The 19722-nt window shown below is 30.4% G+C and overlaps 5 protein-coding genes across 11 annotated transcripts; 3 read left to right on the forward strand and 2 right to left on the reverse strand.

Annotated features, from left to right (window-relative positions):
• The first annotated feature begins 394 nt into the window (after positions 1 to 394).
• LOC117212004 (serine/threonine-protein phosphatase 5) lies at positions 395 to 3906 on the forward strand. 2 transcript variants are annotated; one of them, XR_004488380.1, is made up of 9 exons: positions 572 to 665; positions 1161 to 1550; positions 1630 to 1916; positions 2054 to 2159; positions 2229 to 2371; positions 2546 to 2853; positions 2956 to 3037; positions 3109 to 3238; positions 3324 to 3906. XR_004488380.1 is itself a non-coding variant. In XM_033456429.1 (8 exons), exons 1-8 carry the CDS (start codon positions 572 to 574, stop codon positions 3166 to 3168), a joined length of 1470 nt encoding a protein of 489 aa, XP_033312320.1. In that variant the 5' UTR covers positions 395 to 571; the 3' UTR covers positions 3169 to 3906. The 2 variants fall into 2 exon arrangements, 1 of the variants encoding a protein (XP_033312320.1); XM_033456429.1 differs by having other exon boundaries at positions 395 to 665; positions 3109 to 3906.
• On the reverse strand, positions 3487 to 5385 carry LOC117212007 (cancer-related nucleoside-triphosphatase homolog). 2 transcript variants are annotated; one of them, XM_033456433.1, is made up of 5 exons: positions 5254 to 5385; positions 4908 to 4975; positions 4460 to 4631; positions 4283 to 4388; positions 3487 to 4208 (listed from the first exon to the last, which is right to left on the reverse strand). In XM_033456433.1, the coding sequence occupies exons 2-5, from the start codon at positions 4960 to 4962 to the stop codon at positions 3930 to 3932; spliced, it is 612 nt and encodes a 203-aa protein (XP_033312324.1). In that variant the 5' UTR covers positions 4963 to 4975; positions 5254 to 5385; the 3' UTR covers positions 3487 to 3929. The 2 variants fall into 2 exon arrangements, with proteins under 2 accessions (XP_033312324.1, XP_033312325.1); XM_033456434.1 differs by lacking the exon at positions 5254 to 5385 and having other exon boundaries at positions 4908 to 5015.
• Positions 4952 to 9266, forward strand: LOC117212003 (DDB1- and CUL4-associated factor 5). Of its 4 annotated transcripts, none has more exons than XM_033456427.1 (8): positions 4952 to 5036; positions 5459 to 5829; positions 6063 to 6243; positions 6318 to 6587; positions 6659 to 6885; positions 6969 to 7183; positions 7253 to 7523; positions 7605 to 9266. In XM_033456427.1, exons 2-8 carry the CDS (start codon positions 5634 to 5636, stop codon positions 8600 to 8602), a joined length of 2358 nt encoding a protein of 785 aa, XP_033312318.1. In that variant the 5' UTR covers positions 4952 to 5036; positions 5459 to 5633; the 3' UTR covers positions 8603 to 9266. The 4 variants fall into 4 exon arrangements, with proteins under 4 accessions (XP_033312318.1, XP_033312319.1, XP_033312315.1 ...); XM_033456428.1 differs by having other exon boundaries at positions 4959 to 5032; XM_033456424.1 differs by having other exon boundaries at positions 4984 to 5210.
• Positions 9267 to 9509: 243 nt separating this feature from the next.
• LOC117212002 (integrin alpha-4-like) lies at positions 9510 to 13799 on the forward strand. Its single transcript, XM_033456423.1, has 10 exons — positions 9510 to 9929; positions 10008 to 10386; positions 10598 to 10893; positions 11066 to 11525; positions 11615 to 11757; positions 11829 to 12278; positions 12345 to 12508; positions 12606 to 13102; positions 13188 to 13477; positions 13549 to 13799. The coding sequence occupies exons 1-10, from the start codon at positions 9510 to 9512 to the stop codon at positions 13582 to 13584; spliced, it is 3135 nt and encodes a 1044-aa protein (XP_033312314.1). The 3' UTR covers positions 13585 to 13799.
• Positions 13800 to 13902: 103 nt separating this feature from the next.
• On the reverse strand, positions 13903 to 16766 carry LOC117212005 (SR-related and CTD-associated factor 8-like). Of its 2 annotated transcripts, none has more exons than XM_033456430.1 (6): positions 16514 to 16766; positions 15634 to 16120; positions 15301 to 15563; positions 14962 to 15184; positions 14406 to 14671; positions 13903 to 14323 (listed from the first exon to the last, which is right to left on the reverse strand). In XM_033456430.1, exons 1-6 carry the CDS (start codon positions 16538 to 16540, stop codon positions 14171 to 14173), a joined length of 1419 nt encoding a protein of 472 aa, XP_033312321.1. In that variant the 5' UTR covers positions 16541 to 16766; the 3' UTR covers positions 13903 to 14170. The 2 variants fall into 2 exon arrangements, with proteins under 2 accessions (XP_033312321.1, XP_033312322.1); XM_033456431.1 differs by lacking the exon at positions 16514 to 16766 and adding an exon at positions 16216 to 16233.
• Between the last annotated feature and the right edge of the window lie 2956 nt (positions 16767 to 19722).

Raw genomic sequence — 19722 nt, forward strand, 5'->3', positions numbered from 1 at the left:
TTCTCTTATGATAAAGATTTATACACACTGAAATATAGAGAGCGTGGTGGTAGAGTTTTGAATATACTATACTAATAACAAAATTGGCTATTGTGATGTAAAAGAAATAAGTTTTTGTTAAAAACGATATTTATTGTAAGCAATTAAAATAATCATTTAAGAATAATTTTATAAAATGTATAGATAATAATTAAAAATACTGTAATTTAATCTTAAATTGTTATGATCATTTTGTTGCCTAATAAATAAAATATAAAGGATGCAATAGACATGATATTACAGAAAAATTGCAGAAAATTTAATATATCATGAAGTTTTATATTATGTATAGTTATAGTATAATTATGTCATTTGAATCGTAATGATCGATAGTTCTCGTTGGTTCTCGACTTCGATCGATCGAATCGCTTCGTGGGGTAGTTGAGTAGATTTCAGGGTTCAGTGTGTCTGCAATAAAGACCGTTATATAAAAAAAATTATTGTTTCTTTAATGTGTTATTTATTGTCTACGTTTCGATATAATTTAAGTCATTTTATATCATCCCATTAGTTTGTTAGTATAAAGCGCAAAATGAGTGAGAACGCAGAAATTACGGGAGTAATATCGCCAGAAGATGCGGCCAAAGCGGAAAAATTTAAAGAAGAAGCAAATGAATATTTTAAAAGTGCGTTTACAAACTTTCCTTATAAATTTGATCTTGCTATTTATTTTGTGTTTAGATGCCAAGCTAAGCAAAAATTCATGATTAACATTAGAATAATGTAATTTAGTCACGTGTACGTTGAAAACTAACCCAACTTCCGTAACGTAAATTATCATTAAATTATCAAGTGTAAACCTAATCATTAGAAGTTTTGAAATTTAAAACAATCAGGTTCCTTGTTATATCGGTGCTACAAGTTTATTCTAAATAATTATGTTCATTTGTAATGTTTGTCACTTTAATTATGACATTTCATATAACATGTTTTATTTGATGTGTCAAATTTGTAGTAATTTCATTTTGACAACATAAAAGTGTTAATTTTTAGAGTACTTCCATTATAGCGAAATAAAAAGTAATCTGTTATCCTTCTGGTGTATATGTTGAGAACAAACAAAACATTAATTATAATTTTTTCGCTATTATCTATCGTATATTTCATTATTTTCTTTTTAGATCAAGACTATGACAAAGCCATAGAATTCTATACTAAAGCTATAGAAGTAAATCCTACAGTGGCAGTTTATTATGGAAATAGAAGTTTTGCTTATCTAAAAACAGAATGTTTTGGATATGCACTTACAGATGCATCAAAAGCTATTGATTTAGATAAAAATTACGTGAAGGGATATTATCGTAGAGCTGCAGCTCATATGTCACTTGGCAAGTTCAAACTAGCTCTTAAGGATTATAAAACTGTTACTAAAGCAAGACCAAATGATAAAGATGCAAAGATTAAATACACAGAATGTTCTAAAACATTAAAAATGTTAGCCTTTGAAAAAGCAATCTCAGTGGAAGAAAATAAAAAAAATATAGCAGATATGATTAATTTAGAAGCAATGGGTAAATTATACTTAATATTTATTTAATGAGTTTAAATATGCTTAAAAAAAGTTCTGTTGTGATTGTTTTTGTTTTATAGCTATCGAAGATGAATATACCGGGCCTAAACTTGAAGATGAAAAAGTTACGTTGCAATTTATGCAAGATTTATTAGTATGGTATAAGGAACAAAATAAATTACACCGTAAATATGCTTATAAAATTCTTTTAGATATAAAAGCATGGTTTATGGCACAACCAAGCTTAGTTGACGTTACAATTCCTGAAGATAGTAAATTTACTATCTGTGGAGATATACATGGACAATTCTATGATTTACTTAATATATTTGAATTAAATGGATTACCATCAGAAACTAATCCATATGTATCTTTTATAATAGTAAATAAGTTATACCTATTACTACATTTCATATTTACTAATTTAATGATTAAATATACTATAATTAAATATATTACTAATACAAGTACAATAGTATCATATATTTCTTAATAGTTATACAGTTATTCAATGGAGATTTTGTAGATAGAGGCTCCTTCTCCGTAGAATGTATATTTACCCTATTTGGATTTAAATTATTATATCCAAACCACTTTTTTATGTCTAGAGGTATACTCTTACCAATCTATTTATATCATTAACATGTTGTACATATTCATAGTAAAATACAATATTTAGGTAACCATGAATCTGCTACAATGAATCAAATGTATGGATTTGATGGTGAGGTTAAAACAAAATATTCTGCTCAAATGGCTGAGTTATTTACAGAGGTTTACAATTGGCTCCCTCTTGCCCATTGTCTTAATAATAGAATACTTGTAAGTTTATATTGTTACGTAGAAGAGAGATGTTGAATTTAATATAGTAGGTAACCAAGGAAGTTTGCGTTGTTTTAATCAATAACAATCAATAAAGAATGAAGCGGACTTTCCTGGTTTCCTGATAGTTATGCAATGGTGTATATATAAATTATGTGTTTATGGGATTTGTAGGTAATGCATGGTGGTCTATTTTCAAGAGACGACGTTACGTTAAAAGAAATTCGAGAAATTGATAGGAATAGACAACCACCAGAAGAAGGGCTAATGTGCGAATTATTATGGTCAGATCCACAACCACAAGCTGGAAGAGCACCCAGTAAAAGAGGAGTTGGTGTACAGTTTGGCCCTGATGTTACACAAAATTTCCTTGCCATGAACAATCTTGATTACATTATAAGAAGTCACGAAGTGAAAAATGATGGATATGAAGTTGGTCACTTTGGAAAATGTATTACTGTATTTTCTGCTCCAAATTATTGGTACATAAACGTGTATTATTAGTTTAAAAATAATTGTTCTTTATGAAATGAACGATCTTTAATACAGTCATATTGTATATTAATTTTATTATTTATTCTTAGTGATACTATGGGTAACAGGGGCGCTTTTATCACACTTAATGGTAAAGATATGGAACCCCATTTCACATCATACGAGGCAGTGGTATGTTACAAACTAATTAATAAGTTTTATAATTTTTAATTGTACTACATAAGGATGTACTTTTGTTTCAGGCTCATCCAAATATAAGGCCAATGGCATATGCTAATTCTCTACTAAAATTCATGTGCTAGTGGAACACCCTAGGTATTATTGATAAATAAATGAATAACAATAACTGAATACGAGTAGCCCAATCAAAGTGTGCGTAATATATTTGATACCGAAATGGAGAAGGTGAGAAACACTTAGGCTTCTCCAAAACAATAAAGTACTGTATTCTTTTTAGGAACATGAAAATCTTCTGTATCATAATAACTGCAATGAAGATGTAATATTGATGGGTACAAAAATGAAAAAAGTTTGCTTGTTTTGAGAACATGCAAACAGACATATATCAAATTTTCTTGTCTATGATAAGACTAATGCCTCATTAGCAATTTATGTTTCACTGTAACGAAATGACGCAAAGAAGAAAAGAAACGTTTCTATTTTGTACCCTCAATTGAACCACCTTATTCACTAAAGATTTTAATGTTCACGCACAAGCTGAGTAAATGATCTCAAAGATCTCAACAGATTAACTTATATTCTAATATTTGCAGAAGGTGCTGAACATATAATGAACACACCTGTTATTCTTTTAATTTATTCTTTAATGAATAATGGTGGTTTTTACAAGACGATAATTATTACGAAAATATCTAATACATATGCAATTTAGCATGACTATGTAGTACAATTTTCCAGCCAGTCACTATTTGTCACGTTATTTGTGATAACTACTTTTTTACAAATTTAACGTGATTGGAAGGATTTCTTTAATCTAACATTTTGTTTTTTTGTTAATAATAAACGATGTTTATAATGTATTTAAAATTTATATTGTTTTTCTTTAAAAAAAGGAAACTTGTGTACCTTGTGAAATGAGCGGAAAAATTTCTCCTGGTAAATTATCTCGATTTTGACGATTCACAGTTATAATTTTACATCTTTTATCTGCATGAAGCTTTTGGAACAATGATAAATGCCGTTGCGGTACTTTATGCATTTGAGGTATCGTCGCAATTACAAAAGGTATTTTTGAAGTTCCAAAAAATAACTTCACTATTTTATCATGAAATCTTTGACTAAACAATTCCATTTTTCCAATTTCATCTATGATTAATATGTCCTAAGGAAATCGAAAATTAATGAATTGATTACAATTATAAATATGTATAAAATATATAAAACTATTCTGCTTACTGCATTTGAATCAAAGACAGGCAATGCTGTTGCTTCAAAATCATTAAGAAACACATGATAATTCCCCACTTTATATTTATAGTGCTGCGACTGGTTTATCACATTTCTGTTTACAAGTAGTATTGTCTTAGTCAAAAAGGAAATTAAACTTTATATATTTAAGAAATTAATACCAACTCAATTCGTGCCAATGTTGATTTTTCGTCACGGTTTTTCATTAGCACAACATCAAATCCAATCCTGCTACCACTTTGACCTCGAACTTCTTCAGTATAAAATCCATCAAACTTACAACTTTGTTCCTCCATCATCAAAGCTAACTTTTTACATAACGTAGTTTTTCCTATACCTATGGCAGTTCTCATTTTATTCAAAACCATTATAAACTATTTTTATTTACAATAAACGATTAGAAGATTAACTAATAAATTTTAAAGAATACAACAAATACATTACTTATTATTATAAAATTACACATGTTATATGACGGTGATTTAAATAAATAAGAAATGTAAATAATTAAAAGAAAAAATATTAAATATTTTGAACATTGGGGATATGTAAAAGTTACTAGTAGTGGGCGATTTTTTGAACACCATGTAATTTTTGAAAATCGCGGACTTACCAGGAGGGCCAGTGAGAAGTACGCGTGAGACACGCAATGCGGCGCCGGTATCCATGCTTCTTGTTTTTCTAGAAGTGTTTAAGTAACAGTTGTGAGTGACACTTGCATATAAACGTAAGAAGATAGTAGGTAATCGAAATAAAAAGAAAAAATATTTTTATTTAATGGGGCTATTTAGTTAGAGATATATGTATCGATGATATGGATAAGAAATCGAAAGGAAAAGATTGATAATATTAGCCACAACGTGGAGTCGCTGAATAGCGATCAGCTGATTGTGCTCGAGTAAGACAATCTGTTCGGGTGGGCTGAAACGCCTTTGTATATGTGGGTACCTACTACCTACATATGTACTTTGGTTGTGTTCAGAAGTGCGTTGGTGCGTGAGACGCACCTCGTGTAGCTTATGTTTGTGTGAGTTTATGAGGTGTATACTCGCGACACGTCTGTCACAGAATAAATATAAGATCGGCCACGACGAAACTTATAATAGTTACAACCTATAATAATCTCGTAGATTTGATTGCGCCACGAATTTCCCTATTCTATAGGTCTCCCCGGTTTACTAAGTACGCGAGACAGTCTTAGAATCTTTGAGGTGCACTAAGGGTACTTAATCGACGAAGAGAATACGGGCGTTAGTTACAGGATACATGGAAGAAAGGGACGAAGGGTGAAGACGACGGTTCTATCCGTTTTCGTATACGTATCAGTATATGCAAAGAAATGGCTCGTCCTTCCAATTATAATCCGCTCTCGTATTTCGTCGCAAGACAAATCGACGACAAAGTCGACTACTGCAAACGCCTCGTTAATGCAAGGTTCGAAAGTTCCGAAAATCTGTTTAGGAAAGATCTACTATCGCATTATGGATGCGTCAATGCGATTGAATTTTCGAATCAAGGAGATCTATTGGTTTCCGGTAAGAAGTTAACAAATATGTTTAATTTATTTCGTTCTTACACGGCTTATGCCCGTCGATTTAGAAAATTAAAGTTCGACGGAAAATTGAAGCCTTTTGATATTTTTAAGTAATTACACGATTGTGCAAAACATGTGTTAGTTCCTGGATATATGTTTTTGTAATGTATTAAATTGATTATTGAAATGAAAATATATTTATTGTTTAAAATTATTTTATCATTAATTTAACAGGTGGTGATGACAGAAGAGTTTTATTATGGAAAGTAGAGCAAGCAATACAAGATGTAGGCAAACCCACAGTAATGAAAGTTCAACACATTAGTAATATCTTCTGTCTTGGTTACGATAATAGCAAAACAAAAATATTTTCTGCTGGAAATGACGATCAAGTTATTGTTCATGACTTACGAACGTATGAAGCTTCTTCCTTAAACACTTTTATATATAAACATATAGAACTAAACAATTATTTATTTCTTGATATAGGGGAGATGTTGTGAATCTCTTCGTCCATGAGAAACCTGTTTATGGACTGTCAGTACATCCGCATAATGACAATGTATTTGCAAGCGCCTGCGATGATGGGAGAGTTTTAATTTATGACATACGAGGATCCAATGCTATGGAAACATTTTGTTTGGCACGGTACAAAACTGCTTTTCACTCTGTAATGTTTAATCCTGTTGAGCCGAGAATGCTTGCGACCGCCAATGCTAAAGAAGGAGTTAGCATGTGGGATGTAAGAAAACCTTTGAAGTAAGTAAAAAATTCAAATAAAATCATATGAAAATGTTTCGTCAAAATAATAACTATAATAATATTTACAGACCTATATTACGTTATGGAAATGAAAGTTCAGCTCAGAGTTGTATGAACGTTAGATTTAATGCAGCAGGTAATAGATTGCTAGCTTTGAGAAGAAGATTACCTCCTGTACTTTATGATGTAGACTCTTCTACTCATTTATGTCAGTTTGATCATCCTGGATACTATAACAGTTGCACAATGAAATCATGTTGTTTTGCTGGAGATAATGATGAGTATGTCCTTTCTGGTAAGTAGTACTGCAATAATCATAAATCTTTTTATATACTTCTTCTGCTAGTATTTACATACATTTCAACTTATAATTTTAAGGTTCTGACGATTTTAATCTATATATGTGGAAAATTCCTTCTGAGGATGTAAAATGGGTAAATTTTGCACACATGGTATTACGTGGGCACAGGTCCATTGTTAATCAAGTACGATACAATCAAGCTAGTTGTATTTTTGCTTCATCTGGAGTTGAGAAACTCATAAAGATTTGGAGTCCATTTCCTCTTGGAAGCAATTGCTTAGGTGGATTAAAGGTAATTTATGGAATAATTTTATTATACATGTTGATAGCATATATCATTGTTTCTATATTTATATTTTAGAGGGATGATGGAAGACAAGAGAGGCAAAGGAGAGTATTTACACATGATGAATATATTGGACTAGTATTACGTAGTGGACAATTTATGACACATGATTATAGCCATCAATCAACCAGAGAAGATCCTAGAATGATGGCATTTTTTGATTCATTGGTACAACGTGAGGTTGAAGGTTGGACTTCTGAAGATATGTCAACAGCACCTCAAACCCCTAGTGATTCTGAAAGTAATCTTATAACTGGACGAGTTTATAGTGCAACAGATTCTGATGGTAAATCTTTTTTTCAAATTTTTACATTGAAGTACTAAACAAAAATAATTTTGAGTGAAATATTAATTTATTTTCTTGTAGACTCTACGGCATTTGACCGTCAATTGATGTCAAGTATTTTGGGGCCAGCGATAACACTGGCATCCCGTGGATCCTGTGGGGGTGGAGTAGCCCCTGAAAGACCATTAGAGTCCCCAAATCGTATAACACAACTTATAGCATATCGTAGAGAAAAACTAATGAAACTTGCAGCTGTAGATTGTGATGCACCAGCAAATAATGCCTCAGCTGCAGCGTCAGAACCATCTGCCTCAGGTTCTGCCAGTGATGGTGACAATGCGCAAGTTAAGTGTAAATCTAAATCAAAAGTAAAATTTCTTAAGAGGAAACATAGTAAAATTACTGAGATAAGAAGGGCCGGAATAAAGTGTGCAGTGTTACAAATTAATAGTGACTCTGATAGTGATGAACAACCTGTTGACACAACTCAGCCTAGTACCAGTTCTGGCGTAGTTTCTAGAAGATCACGATATGTTGTGCATATTGAGAGGGAAGCAAAACATTCAAATTACAGCAGTAGCAGTTCAGAGGATAACGACATTTCTGGTAAACGTAAGCATTCGAAAACTGATTCTGATACTTCTACGAAAGTACACAGAAGGAAACACAAAAAATGTAAAAGTAACTCAAAAAGTGACAGTACCAAAAATAAGAGCAAACGGCAAAAAATTGATTATGATACAAAGAAGAAGAAATCAGGCAGAGATTGGAAGCTTTATTTAAATGATGTTAGTAATGCAATAAAAATCCAGAAAGATGGTCCATCAGTGCCAGTGAACAAATCAAGCAAAGTTCCTTCAACTCCTGACAGTGGTATCACATCAGGAGTATCTACAAGTGAAAAAAATGGTGAACAAGCACAGAAAGATCAAAATGATGCAGAGAGCTCAGATCATGAGCAGAAACTAAAAAATCTAGAATATTTTAGAAAGAAGGTGAATGTAGTAAGAAGGAGCTATCGTATTCGATCTAAGCCTTTATCCCAAACTATTTCAACTACAACTGATTCTTCCGATTAAGCTCCTATTACCTTCAACATTTTAATCCCTTTCCTTTTGTACATAATGAATCTGTGATTCCTTGAAGTATATTTTTATAATACTAAGTTCGTTCGCACGCGAATATGACCGGTTTTTTCTATCTTCTTTTAGACTTTATTATTTTTCCGTTATCTTCATATGTATGCTATATTTTATTGGAATCTCTTATCATACAAGACTGTCCCAGAAAAATAAATCTTCTTTCACCATATTTAGAACAATTTTCATTGTCATCTAATTACAATATTTTATAATTGGTACAAAGGATTATACGAATTTAGTAGTCTAAAATGTTTAAAATTATTAATAACTGATGTCTCAATTGTTTAGAAAATTTGATTTATTATTATAATATAAACATGTTTGGATATGACCATTAAATCATATATAATCGAAACTCCAGCAAAACACCGCCGAGAATTATAGGTAAATTGATGCTACATTAGCTATAATAAGCGATCCAGCTAATGTGTATTGTTGACATGGTTTGTAAGTGTGATGGAAAATAATAAAACAATAAATTGATATACATTTTTTTCTTATATGTTTAGCTTTGAAAACAAGTTAAGGATATTGCATTATTTAATCCTGCATTTATACGTCTTTATTAACTTATAATAAATAAAGGAAAGAATGACCTAAATTTATGCATTAATTTATTGTCCAATAAATTTATGTAGTTCTGCTTTATTTAATATCAGAACACGATTTTCCTTTTAATTTTGATAGAAAGCATAAATATACGAAACAAATATGACTAATTCCTTTATGATGTCATTGTGGTTTCTAGATATAAAGTACATCCTGTGGGTACAAAACCTTAATTCTTTCAGTTTTAGAAATAATGTTCCCTGGTCTTTCATTTTACTAACATCAGTTATTCAGAATGTTATATTTAACTTTATCAACTAAGATTAATATATGGTTTTATAGTTTTACATTTATAATTTTACAGTATAGTATACTAGCATATAATTTAGACATTGATAATGCCAAAATATTTAATATTCCCAAAAATTTTAGTTATCAACGGGGAAGTTATTTTGGATTTTCCGTTGCCCTTTATACAGATGGCCTAGATTCTGTACTACTTGTAGGTGCTCCCAGAGCAAATACAAGCATAATACAAAATGTAATTGAGCCAGGTACTATATTTCAATGTCCAATTAATGAAACATGTAAGGAATGGATTATTGATAGAAGTGGAAATTATAAAGAGGAGTATTCAACAATTAATCAAATTGAGGACAATGCATGGATTGGTGCAACAATTGCTATAGAAAATAAGACTAATCCTACAATTGTGGTATGTTGAAGTTTGTATTTCTTTTTTCATATATTTATCCTTAAAAACTTATAATTACTTAATTAAACTTGTAAGTAGGTTTGCGGCCCACGATTGAAGTATAATATTATAAATAAACGCCAATCTAATTGGTTTATGTACGGCATTTGTTATTTGTCATTAATTAACAGTATTAAGTCTTTCGAAAAAGAATCTAAAAGTAAAATTTTATCATTTGTGAGGCTTAGAGAAGCTATCGATACGAAAAGATATGTTTATAATTTTGGCATGAGTCAAGTTGGTTTTTCTATGCATATGACATCCAATGACCTAAAGTGGGATTTAATATTAGGTAGTCCTGGTGTATTTAACTGGAAAGGTATGCCTTTGTTAGTTACAAAATCAGTTGATGGTAAAATGCAAAATATAATTCCATCAATTAAAGATGAGGGAAGTATTCGTGCAAATAATTATTTTGGTATGTAACACAATTTCTTTTTACTACTAACTGAATATTTTTATAATATATATTTCATTATATATCAAATTATTATTATATATTATTTATTATTATTTTTAAATAAAGCCATTTTTCTTATCATTCCATTATAAACTTTATAAATTAAGTGAAATAGTTTGTGTAAAATATTGTTGGTATATAAGATAGTAATTTATCATAATTTATTTAGGGTATGCAGTAACATCTGGTTATTTTAGAGAAGGAAAATTGTGGTTTGTTTCTGGTGCTCCAAAAGCTTCACTTATGTTTGGTGCTGTTGCTATATTTACCTTCTCTCATAACGATAATGCGAAATTAGAAATAAAAAAGATTTTGAATGGTGAGCAATATGGTGAATATTTTGGTGCTGCTTTATCATCATGTAATCTTAATGGTGACAATAGAGATGAATTAATTGTTGGAGCACCATATTGGTCAAAAAATATGGATGAAGGTCGCATATATGTCTTTACTGCTTTACATAATGTATGTACATTTTGTAATATCGCTGAATTATTGCAGAAATAATACTTTGACTTGAATATAGTAGTCTAAAATTCCTTTTAAAATCTGATTAAATAAGTCTTCAATTTATAAATTAGTATAGTATGTTAATATTAAACTTAATACACATATTGATCTCAAACATTGGCGGTAGGAAATTTTTGAAAAAAAATCATTTGAAGGAAAAATATCTGGAAGTAGATTTGGATCTACTATAACTTGTCTTGGTGATATTGATTATGATGGCTATGGTGATATTGCTGTTGGTGCACCATATGAAGAAGAAAGTGGTGCAATATATATCTTCAATGGCAATAGCAATGGATTACCTAAACATTATAGCCAAAGGATAGTTGGCAAACAATTTGGAAGGAATATCCGTGGATTTGGAATTTCAATTTCCGAACCTCGTGATATAAATGGTGATAAATATCCTGATATTGCAGTTGGAGCTTATTTATCTGAACAAGCAATTTTAATAAAATCAAAACCTGTTATAACAATAACTACAAAATTGTCTTACAATGACAAACAAAAATTATTGAGAAATTCTACATTTTTTCTAATTGATGTGTGTACATATTATGATGGAATAAATACTCCTAATTATCTTCGTAAGTATATAATTTAATTTTTATATACATATATAATGAAGTTATACATAATCTGGAATATCATATTTAATAAATGATATTACATTTAGGAGTTGTTAAATCTTTGAAAATCGACCAAATATATAGAAGAGCTTATTATGGTACAGAAAGAAATAGTGATAACATTTATAAATTGTCTGATACTTTATATAAATCTAAAAATCTATGCAGTCAACTTAAAATATATTTAAAGGTAGAATTTTATACCAGTATCTTTTTAAAAAATATTTTTTTAAATTATATTTTATTTTTTGATTTTGTTAGAAAAATATCCAAAATATAATAAATCCAGTTGAAATATCTATCTCAACTAGTTTAGAAAAGGACTTAAATTTAAATGATAGTAAGATGAAAGTAAACTTTCTCTGTACAAGCTGTGTAGCTATAAATAAATTGTTTTCTAAAACTGAAGATTTAATAAAATTACCATTTGCCGTTGATTGTGGTGACGACAATATTTGTACATCAGATGTAAAGATATCACTTTCAACAAATTTAAATTCTAATAACAAATATGTTGTTGGATCAACATTCACTACCAAGCTTAAAATAGATGCTCTTAATTATGGTGAACCTGCTTATCAAGCTAAAATATATGTATATATACCAAAAATATTATCATTAGCAAGTATGCCAGCTTCATGCATGGAAAGTTTTTATACAAATAATACTTTAGAAGCAATTTGTGATCTTGGAAATCCACTTAGAAAAAATGTAAGTGTAATCTGTTAAATATCAAGACTTTTTCAATAAAGTAACATAATTAATCATTTCTATTAGAAAACATTAATATTAGATTTGGATATGAGTAAAATTCGGTTTGATGTTGATCACGTGGATCTATGGACCAATTTTAACACACAAAGTGAACAGAAAGATCCATTCAATAATACACATGTTTTAACTATATACTTTGATGTTGATGTTGACATAGTGATTGCAGGGTTAGTATCGCTAGATTTATTTATTGTTATTATTAGTTATACTTCATACTCTCTATAATTATATTATCATTTACTAACTATAATTCTTTTTTATTAGGAAAGCACAAGATAATTTATATTCATATTCTACTGATAATGAGGATGAAAAATTAAACAATATTCGATTTCAACATATTTATGAAATTCAAAAATTTGGAGATAGTCCAATTGATGAAGTTATACTAACAATTAATATCCCAATATATTGGAAACATTCTACTGGAGATATACAGATTATCAATATAAACGAAACAATTAGTTATCTGGATGGTCAACCATTTTACTGCACACACTTGAATTCTACACTTTCAACTGCTTTAACCAATATATCTGAAATTTACTTTTCAAATACTGAACTGTATACACAAAAAGGATTTATGATGGATACCAATTTTTCTATAAATTCTCCGCCAGAAAACAGGTCAATTTATATCAATTGTACAAATGCTAATGTCAAATGTACATATATTAAATGTGAGCTTGGTCCCTTTCTAAGTTCTTCATCTGTTGCAAAACTTTCACTCATATTGGACTTTTACATATCTGATTTTAAAAGTAAGATTTTTCTTGATATGTATCTTGATTTAACTTTCAAGATATGTTGAAAAATTTTACCGTTTCTTTTTAATATTTATTGCAGCAAAAATGGTGGAAGAGAAAGACATAATATTTTTCTTGTCTAGCGGACACGTTAATATTTTAGAATCAAATCATGTTATGAAAAAAATTAGACACAAGTCTGATGATACTATTATTGCTACAATGTTCTTAGGTTCACCAGTAACTCAACACATTGCAATGTGGATTATAGCTTTGTCAATTGTCTTAGGAATTTTACTGTTAATACTGTTAATTTTAGCACTACTTAAAATTGGATTCTTTAATCGAAGTAGGAAAAAAGAACTTGATGCATTAAAATCACAAACAGATGTAAGTTTTTTAAAATATTTTGTATAATATTATATATAGATATTACATTTAATGTATTTGTTACATTACAGAAGAGACATGGGAATACATTGGAAACATGTTCATGAACAGAAATTTTTCAGAAAGAATAAATTTATTAATATATAACTTTTATATATTGTATACATATATATATATGTATATATATATGACTTTTATTCTTCGCATAATTAAGAAAAGAAAATAAATAACAACAACTTACATTTTGTTATCGCATTTGAGTACTATTAGTATCTTTATAAAAATATAATAAATCTTAGAAAATATTAACTTGATTATAAATTTTCAACTACAAAGCTTAAAAGGATTGTATTATAAATATTGTTTCATTTTGTTTACAATCTTTACTTATGTTATGTAACATTCTGTGAAAATAATTCGAGCAAATTTATCATAAATAAATAATCTATATACAAAAATATTAATCTTTTTATATATAGCATGAGATTCGAGCAGCTTGTATTATAGTTGTGGTGCTTTTTATTGAAATATCTCGTGCCAAAAAAATATATAAATATATATATAATAGCTGCCTTTTATGTTAAATATCTTTAATACACAATCATATTGTGCACATATTTGCATATATCAATAACAGAGCATAAAATTTTCATTATACATAATTTTTTATATGAATTTTTATCTCAACTTACATTAGTCATCCAAACCTAAGCCTTTTGAAATTTCATCTGCTGTTAATTTATTTCCGGAAACAGGACTATCAGAAGATATAGGAGGTTGTACAGGCGGTGCAGAATTTGGTGTATAAGCTGGTGGAGGAGTTGGATGATTTTCTTCGTGAGATTTCTGTATGTACAATCATAATTATGTAATCAGATTATAAAATTTACATATTCACAATTTTTAGAATATCATGGTTTATACTTACATCTTTGTCGTGTTTGGTAAGACCTCCTAAAGCAGAACTAAGAAAGGCTGATCCTATTCCAGATAAAAGATCTGAATTTGATGATTGATTAGAATATCCACCAGAAGGTTGGTAATTTCCGTAACCTCCTGAAGGTTGGTAATTTGGTTGTTGATTTCCACCACCTCCAAGAACACCACCAAGAATAGATCCTAAGGCTCCTGTCAATGGATTACTTGGTTGACTTGGAGGAGGTGGTGGTGCTGCATTATGCCCACTATTACCACCTTAGATATACAAAAATTTAATGTATTAAAATTTACTTATGAAGCATATAAAAATTTTACTTCAAATGCAAAATTATCTGTATTGTGTGTTTATCATGATTCACTATAACCTTTAACATAAATATAGCTTATAATAGATGACATCATCTATGTCATCACCTAACATTCCAACACTCAATCATACAATTATGAACAAATCACTATATTAATATCTTCAGTTTGAAAGATTAAGAAAAGTATTATTTCATAACTTGTTCATGTTTTAAGCATAAAATGTATCTATATCATACCTAATGCTCCAAGAATAGAGTCTAATACACCACCACCACCGCTTGATTGTTGGATGTTGGTAGGGTAGCCTTGTTGTGCTTGTGAGTTACTTAAAGCATTGGTTACTAAACTGCTTGCTAAAGCTGCACCCAAAGAACCAAGATTTCCCAAACCACCTTCACTTTCTGTTTTTGATTTAGAAGCATCAGATTTTTCCTGATCATCTTGAACTTCTTTTTTTTTCTAAAAAATTATAAACATAGCATGCATATAACATATGTTATTATTCTTAGTATCTTATACAGATATTATTGTATGCTATTATTTCCAAAAGACTTGTAATTATTAAATTTATATACACTCATAGCGTGTGCAGCAGCTGCTATGCCTCCTGCTGCAACTAGTCCCCCTATTGCTAATCCAACTTTATCCAAACAACCACTAAATGCTTCTTCTTCTTCAGGCTTCTCATATCCAGGCTGATATCCATATGCTCTTGGAGGATTATAACCAGGTCCTCCATATACACCAGGAGGAGGCCCATACCCAGGAGCTGGAGGTGGTGGACCATATCCACCTTGTGGTGTTTGTGGACCTATTGTAGGATATAATCCTCCAGGTGCTAAAAAATGACATAGAATTTATTATGCAATTATTTAGTAACAGAAAAAGGATATAAAATGCTTAATTACGTGGTGGCCCAAAATTAGCAGCAGGTACATCTGGCGTGGGTACAGCTCGAGGAGAACGAGGTGGATCAATTGGAACGGTCTCATATGTGATAGATTGTACTTCTACATCTCCATCAATAACCAAATGTGTTACTTTCTCATATGGTAGCCTATGAACAAATTCTGCAAAATGTCTGCCATTTATGGCAATCTTATAACATGGAAAATCACACAAAAGGAACATCTCAAATTCTTGGCCAGGTTGTATCCACATGGGGCCATCATTTTCCTCTGGGCCCCAAGTCATTGATACTATATGATTTCTAGTAATAAATCCTTCTGCGAAACGTGGTGAAACATGAATGGCAATATCATCTCTTGGATTTAATGTAGGTCCCAATTGATAATTTACAGCAAAACGTACAGCACTAGGAGGAACTTTGCCTCGAATTTTTACCATTTTTCCAGGTATTAAACCACCTTCAACAGCTCCCACATAAGGAATTGGCTATTAAAATATAAAGGTATTTATTATTTAAAAGCAAAACTTCACAATTCTGAAATTAAATTGTACTGCATTTAGAAAAATCAAAAATGCATTACATATCATTGTATAAATCGTTCATTAATACTTTATCCATCTTTTTAAATTGAAACTATTACAGATCTTTTGATCTCTTTTAACTTATACAATATTATTCTGATATACTTGTACAGTACTTGTAAATAATCTAACGAATTAACAAATATAGTTGGATAAGTGTTTGGATAAACTATGTTTCATTGAGATCATATCAGCAGTGCAGATGCTATGTATATATATACGTATATCCTTCCTGGATCGATGACAATCAACTTTGCCAAATGAAATAACTTTTTAATCGATGTAAATAATACTTACAGGATCCAAAACTGGCTCAAATGACATCTTTATTGTTTAATTATATTTCGCAAGTTCGGATAGAAGTTTATAATTCAACGCACTATTTTAAAATAGCGAATACTGCGTACACGAAGAAATCTTGTGAGTTGTCTTTCGTGTCTTCTTTTTAAAACATTTCTATTTAAAGTGGTGACGTTTCCAGCTTAAACTGTGCAATGCGGCACAAACTATACTTATATGATACGGCTTGAAATATATGATACATAGTTTCTTTGGCGCATGCATTCTCTAATTCCTTACAGTTACTGTAGTGACGTACAGCTCGTATGGTAGTGCCGTAATATAGAAAAGCCGCGAATTCAAACTTATCTCGTGCAGAAATAGAACAAACCAATCAAATTTCTTTATATTTTATTTAAACCAGAAACACGTGGAACCAGTTATAAGAAAGTAATGACATGATATAACACATTCACAATATAACCAATAAGTTATATATTTTTTATAACTCTTATTAGACGATTACAAATACATTTCAATATAGATAATGGCTAGATTGCAAATTTTTCTCCATTTATGGAAAATTTAAAAATACAGAAACGTGCAAAATGCATATTATAAGCGAAAGTACATAATATATGTAACGTATAATATTCACTGAATTATTTAACGTATGAAATAAATCGCTGCAACAAAACATCCGCAATAATATCCTAATAATAATTTAAAATAGTCAAAAATAGAAATTAGTCTTAAAGTACATATAAACAATTTTTAATAATTTATTCTACCTACATATATTCATTATTAGTGCGTTGCACGAATCTCTTTATTTAATCGAAGATTATAAAATAAGTTCGTCAAGATACAGAAATGTCATAAATTACAAATTTCAATTCTGAGTATCTTTTATATACTAGGCTATAAACATTGTATGGAACATTTCCACTTTTATGGAGGGCGGCGCGCTATAAACTGTCTCCATTGAAATTATTGCTTAAAGGTTGCGCAATTAATTATTGGAATAGTTACACGCGGACACACGCACGTATTATCGCCTACGTTCATTTTCGTCCACGCATTGTTTAACACTACAGGAAACTAAATAAACCGTCCATTGAGATATAACAGGTTCAGTGAGAGAGAGAGTTTTTGCGTAGAAAAAGTAAACAGTTAAACGGGAGCAAGTTAATAGTGAACAGAACCGCTGTATCAATGTAAATCAATAAAATCGATGATGAAACACGGTAAAATTCTATGCATAGGTTACTACTTAACCTTAGACCGTCATAAAATTTCAAAGGAACGAAATTTACGCTTATTTTACAATTTCTTATAACTGTAATAATTATTTCAAATTATTTTATTTGTTTTTAATACAAAATGCAATTACTGTCCTGATGTTATTTCTTAAATAAAAATACCAGAGTAATTGAAACGATCGACTACTGTCTTAAATTGCTATTCTTCATTTTTATCTTAAACAAAATTTGTCCAGGTCTGGCTTGCCACTATGTATGGGTGACGAACGTCAATCGAATATGTAAGCAGACGTATTGTGACTACAAGTTGTGCATTTTACGTGATCCCTTCCAGGGACCACATACAGGGTGTGCCGCTATGAAACGTATGTGGAGCGTGCGAGGGCTAGGCACTGGCGCACCCACGATAAATAAGATTTAAATGTAACGATTCAACCGAATTATCGTCAATTTTTGTGCGCCACTTTATACAATTTTCACGCTTAATCAATCTTTTCAACAGCTGCCAGTATCCTTTTATTTCGTTGGTGCAACATTTATAGTAATTGCTAAATAAAGGAACAGATGCATAACCATAAGAAAAAATCAAACATGTGGGTGACCAAAGAATCAACCGGTTGAAAATTTACTCGTATAATTCAAACTCGTATAATTATGTATAATTCATTACTCTATGGGAATGTCCTTGTCAGGTCTAAAGCAAACTGGATATCAGGATCAATAAAGGTTTTCCTCTATTTTTACCTATTATGATTGGTACATTTTTGATAACCTTTATAATAGAATAAATACGTTTATTGAAAACAATGTGTTCGAACATATTAACTTCTAATTAACTTCTTTTGGCAAATGAGTAAATATATTTTTATTTTCATGTTTATACCGATATATAGAAATGATATACAGTGAAGAAATATTTGTTAGAGTTATTTTATTAAGACAGATATTCGTTAAGAGACATAATGATGAAAATATTCTTTCCTGTTGAAGATATTGGTAGGTATAGGACTGAACCAATGCAGGACTCACCGACAAGATCAATAAGCAACGTAAGCGGACCCTTCTTCGCAAGGCATTCAATGCTTTCTTATAAACGCCCTTTCATGTCGCCTTTATACTGGTCTTATCCTTACAAAAATCCAGGTGTCTGCTATTGCAAGAGTGGCCTGTACACAACATGCACAGTACATACATATATACGAAGTCGTCAACGAGAAATGTTCGTAAATACGATTGTACCTTGTAAAAGCAACAACTGCGTTCTATATACTTGATCCATAGTGCTAATTTTTATAAAAATATACCTGTTGTGCTTCTTAAAAATATGCAACATTGGGTATATGCATAATATTTTACTATTTTATGTGTACCATATAAATTAGGACTTTATCTGAAAAGGCAATAAAAAATTTAACACAAAGGTAAGGTTATTATTTCAGAATCAATGATCTATCAATACGGAACTCAATCGCCAAATCAGTGACTGGCACATCTAAAAAATTTGCAAATCCAGCTACGCAACGGCGCGCAATGCAATTTATTCCTCTTTTGTAAGCCCAAAAAGGTTTTATTTTTTGACAATCTTTTTTCGTCGAGTACTATTTGTTACATGTTTTGTTTAATACATCCCAGTCGAAGAAGTGGTACGAATATTGGCATCTGATTTGGGATTGGAGTTCCGTGCATACAATGTATATGAACGGTTACACGTTTAAGCATTCGTACTCTGAAGCACGTATTCTTTTTTCTAGGGTTCTTAGCTGCTGAACAGTAAAAGTACGCACGTGAGCGCGTTGCACTGTGAATAGACTGAAGACCGATCGCTAGTCTTGATAGATTATATTTTATATACGGTACTTTCAATAGTAATTCCCTTTTAAGGATTCAAGTTAGTATCTTTGTTTAAAAGAAACTTGATAAGAAGCTCGTTAAAATTTATCATCGCTTCGAGGACAGAGAACCGTA

The sequence above is a fragment of the Bombus bifarius genome, unplaced genomic scaffold (assembly GCF_011952205.1).
Source record: "Bombus bifarius isolate JDL3187 unplaced genomic scaffold, Bbif_JDL3187 scf7180000008265, whole genome shotgun sequence".
In the NCBI taxonomy this organism is placed as follows: Eukaryota; Metazoa; Arthropoda; class Insecta; order Hymenoptera; family Apidae; genus Bombus; species Bombus bifarius.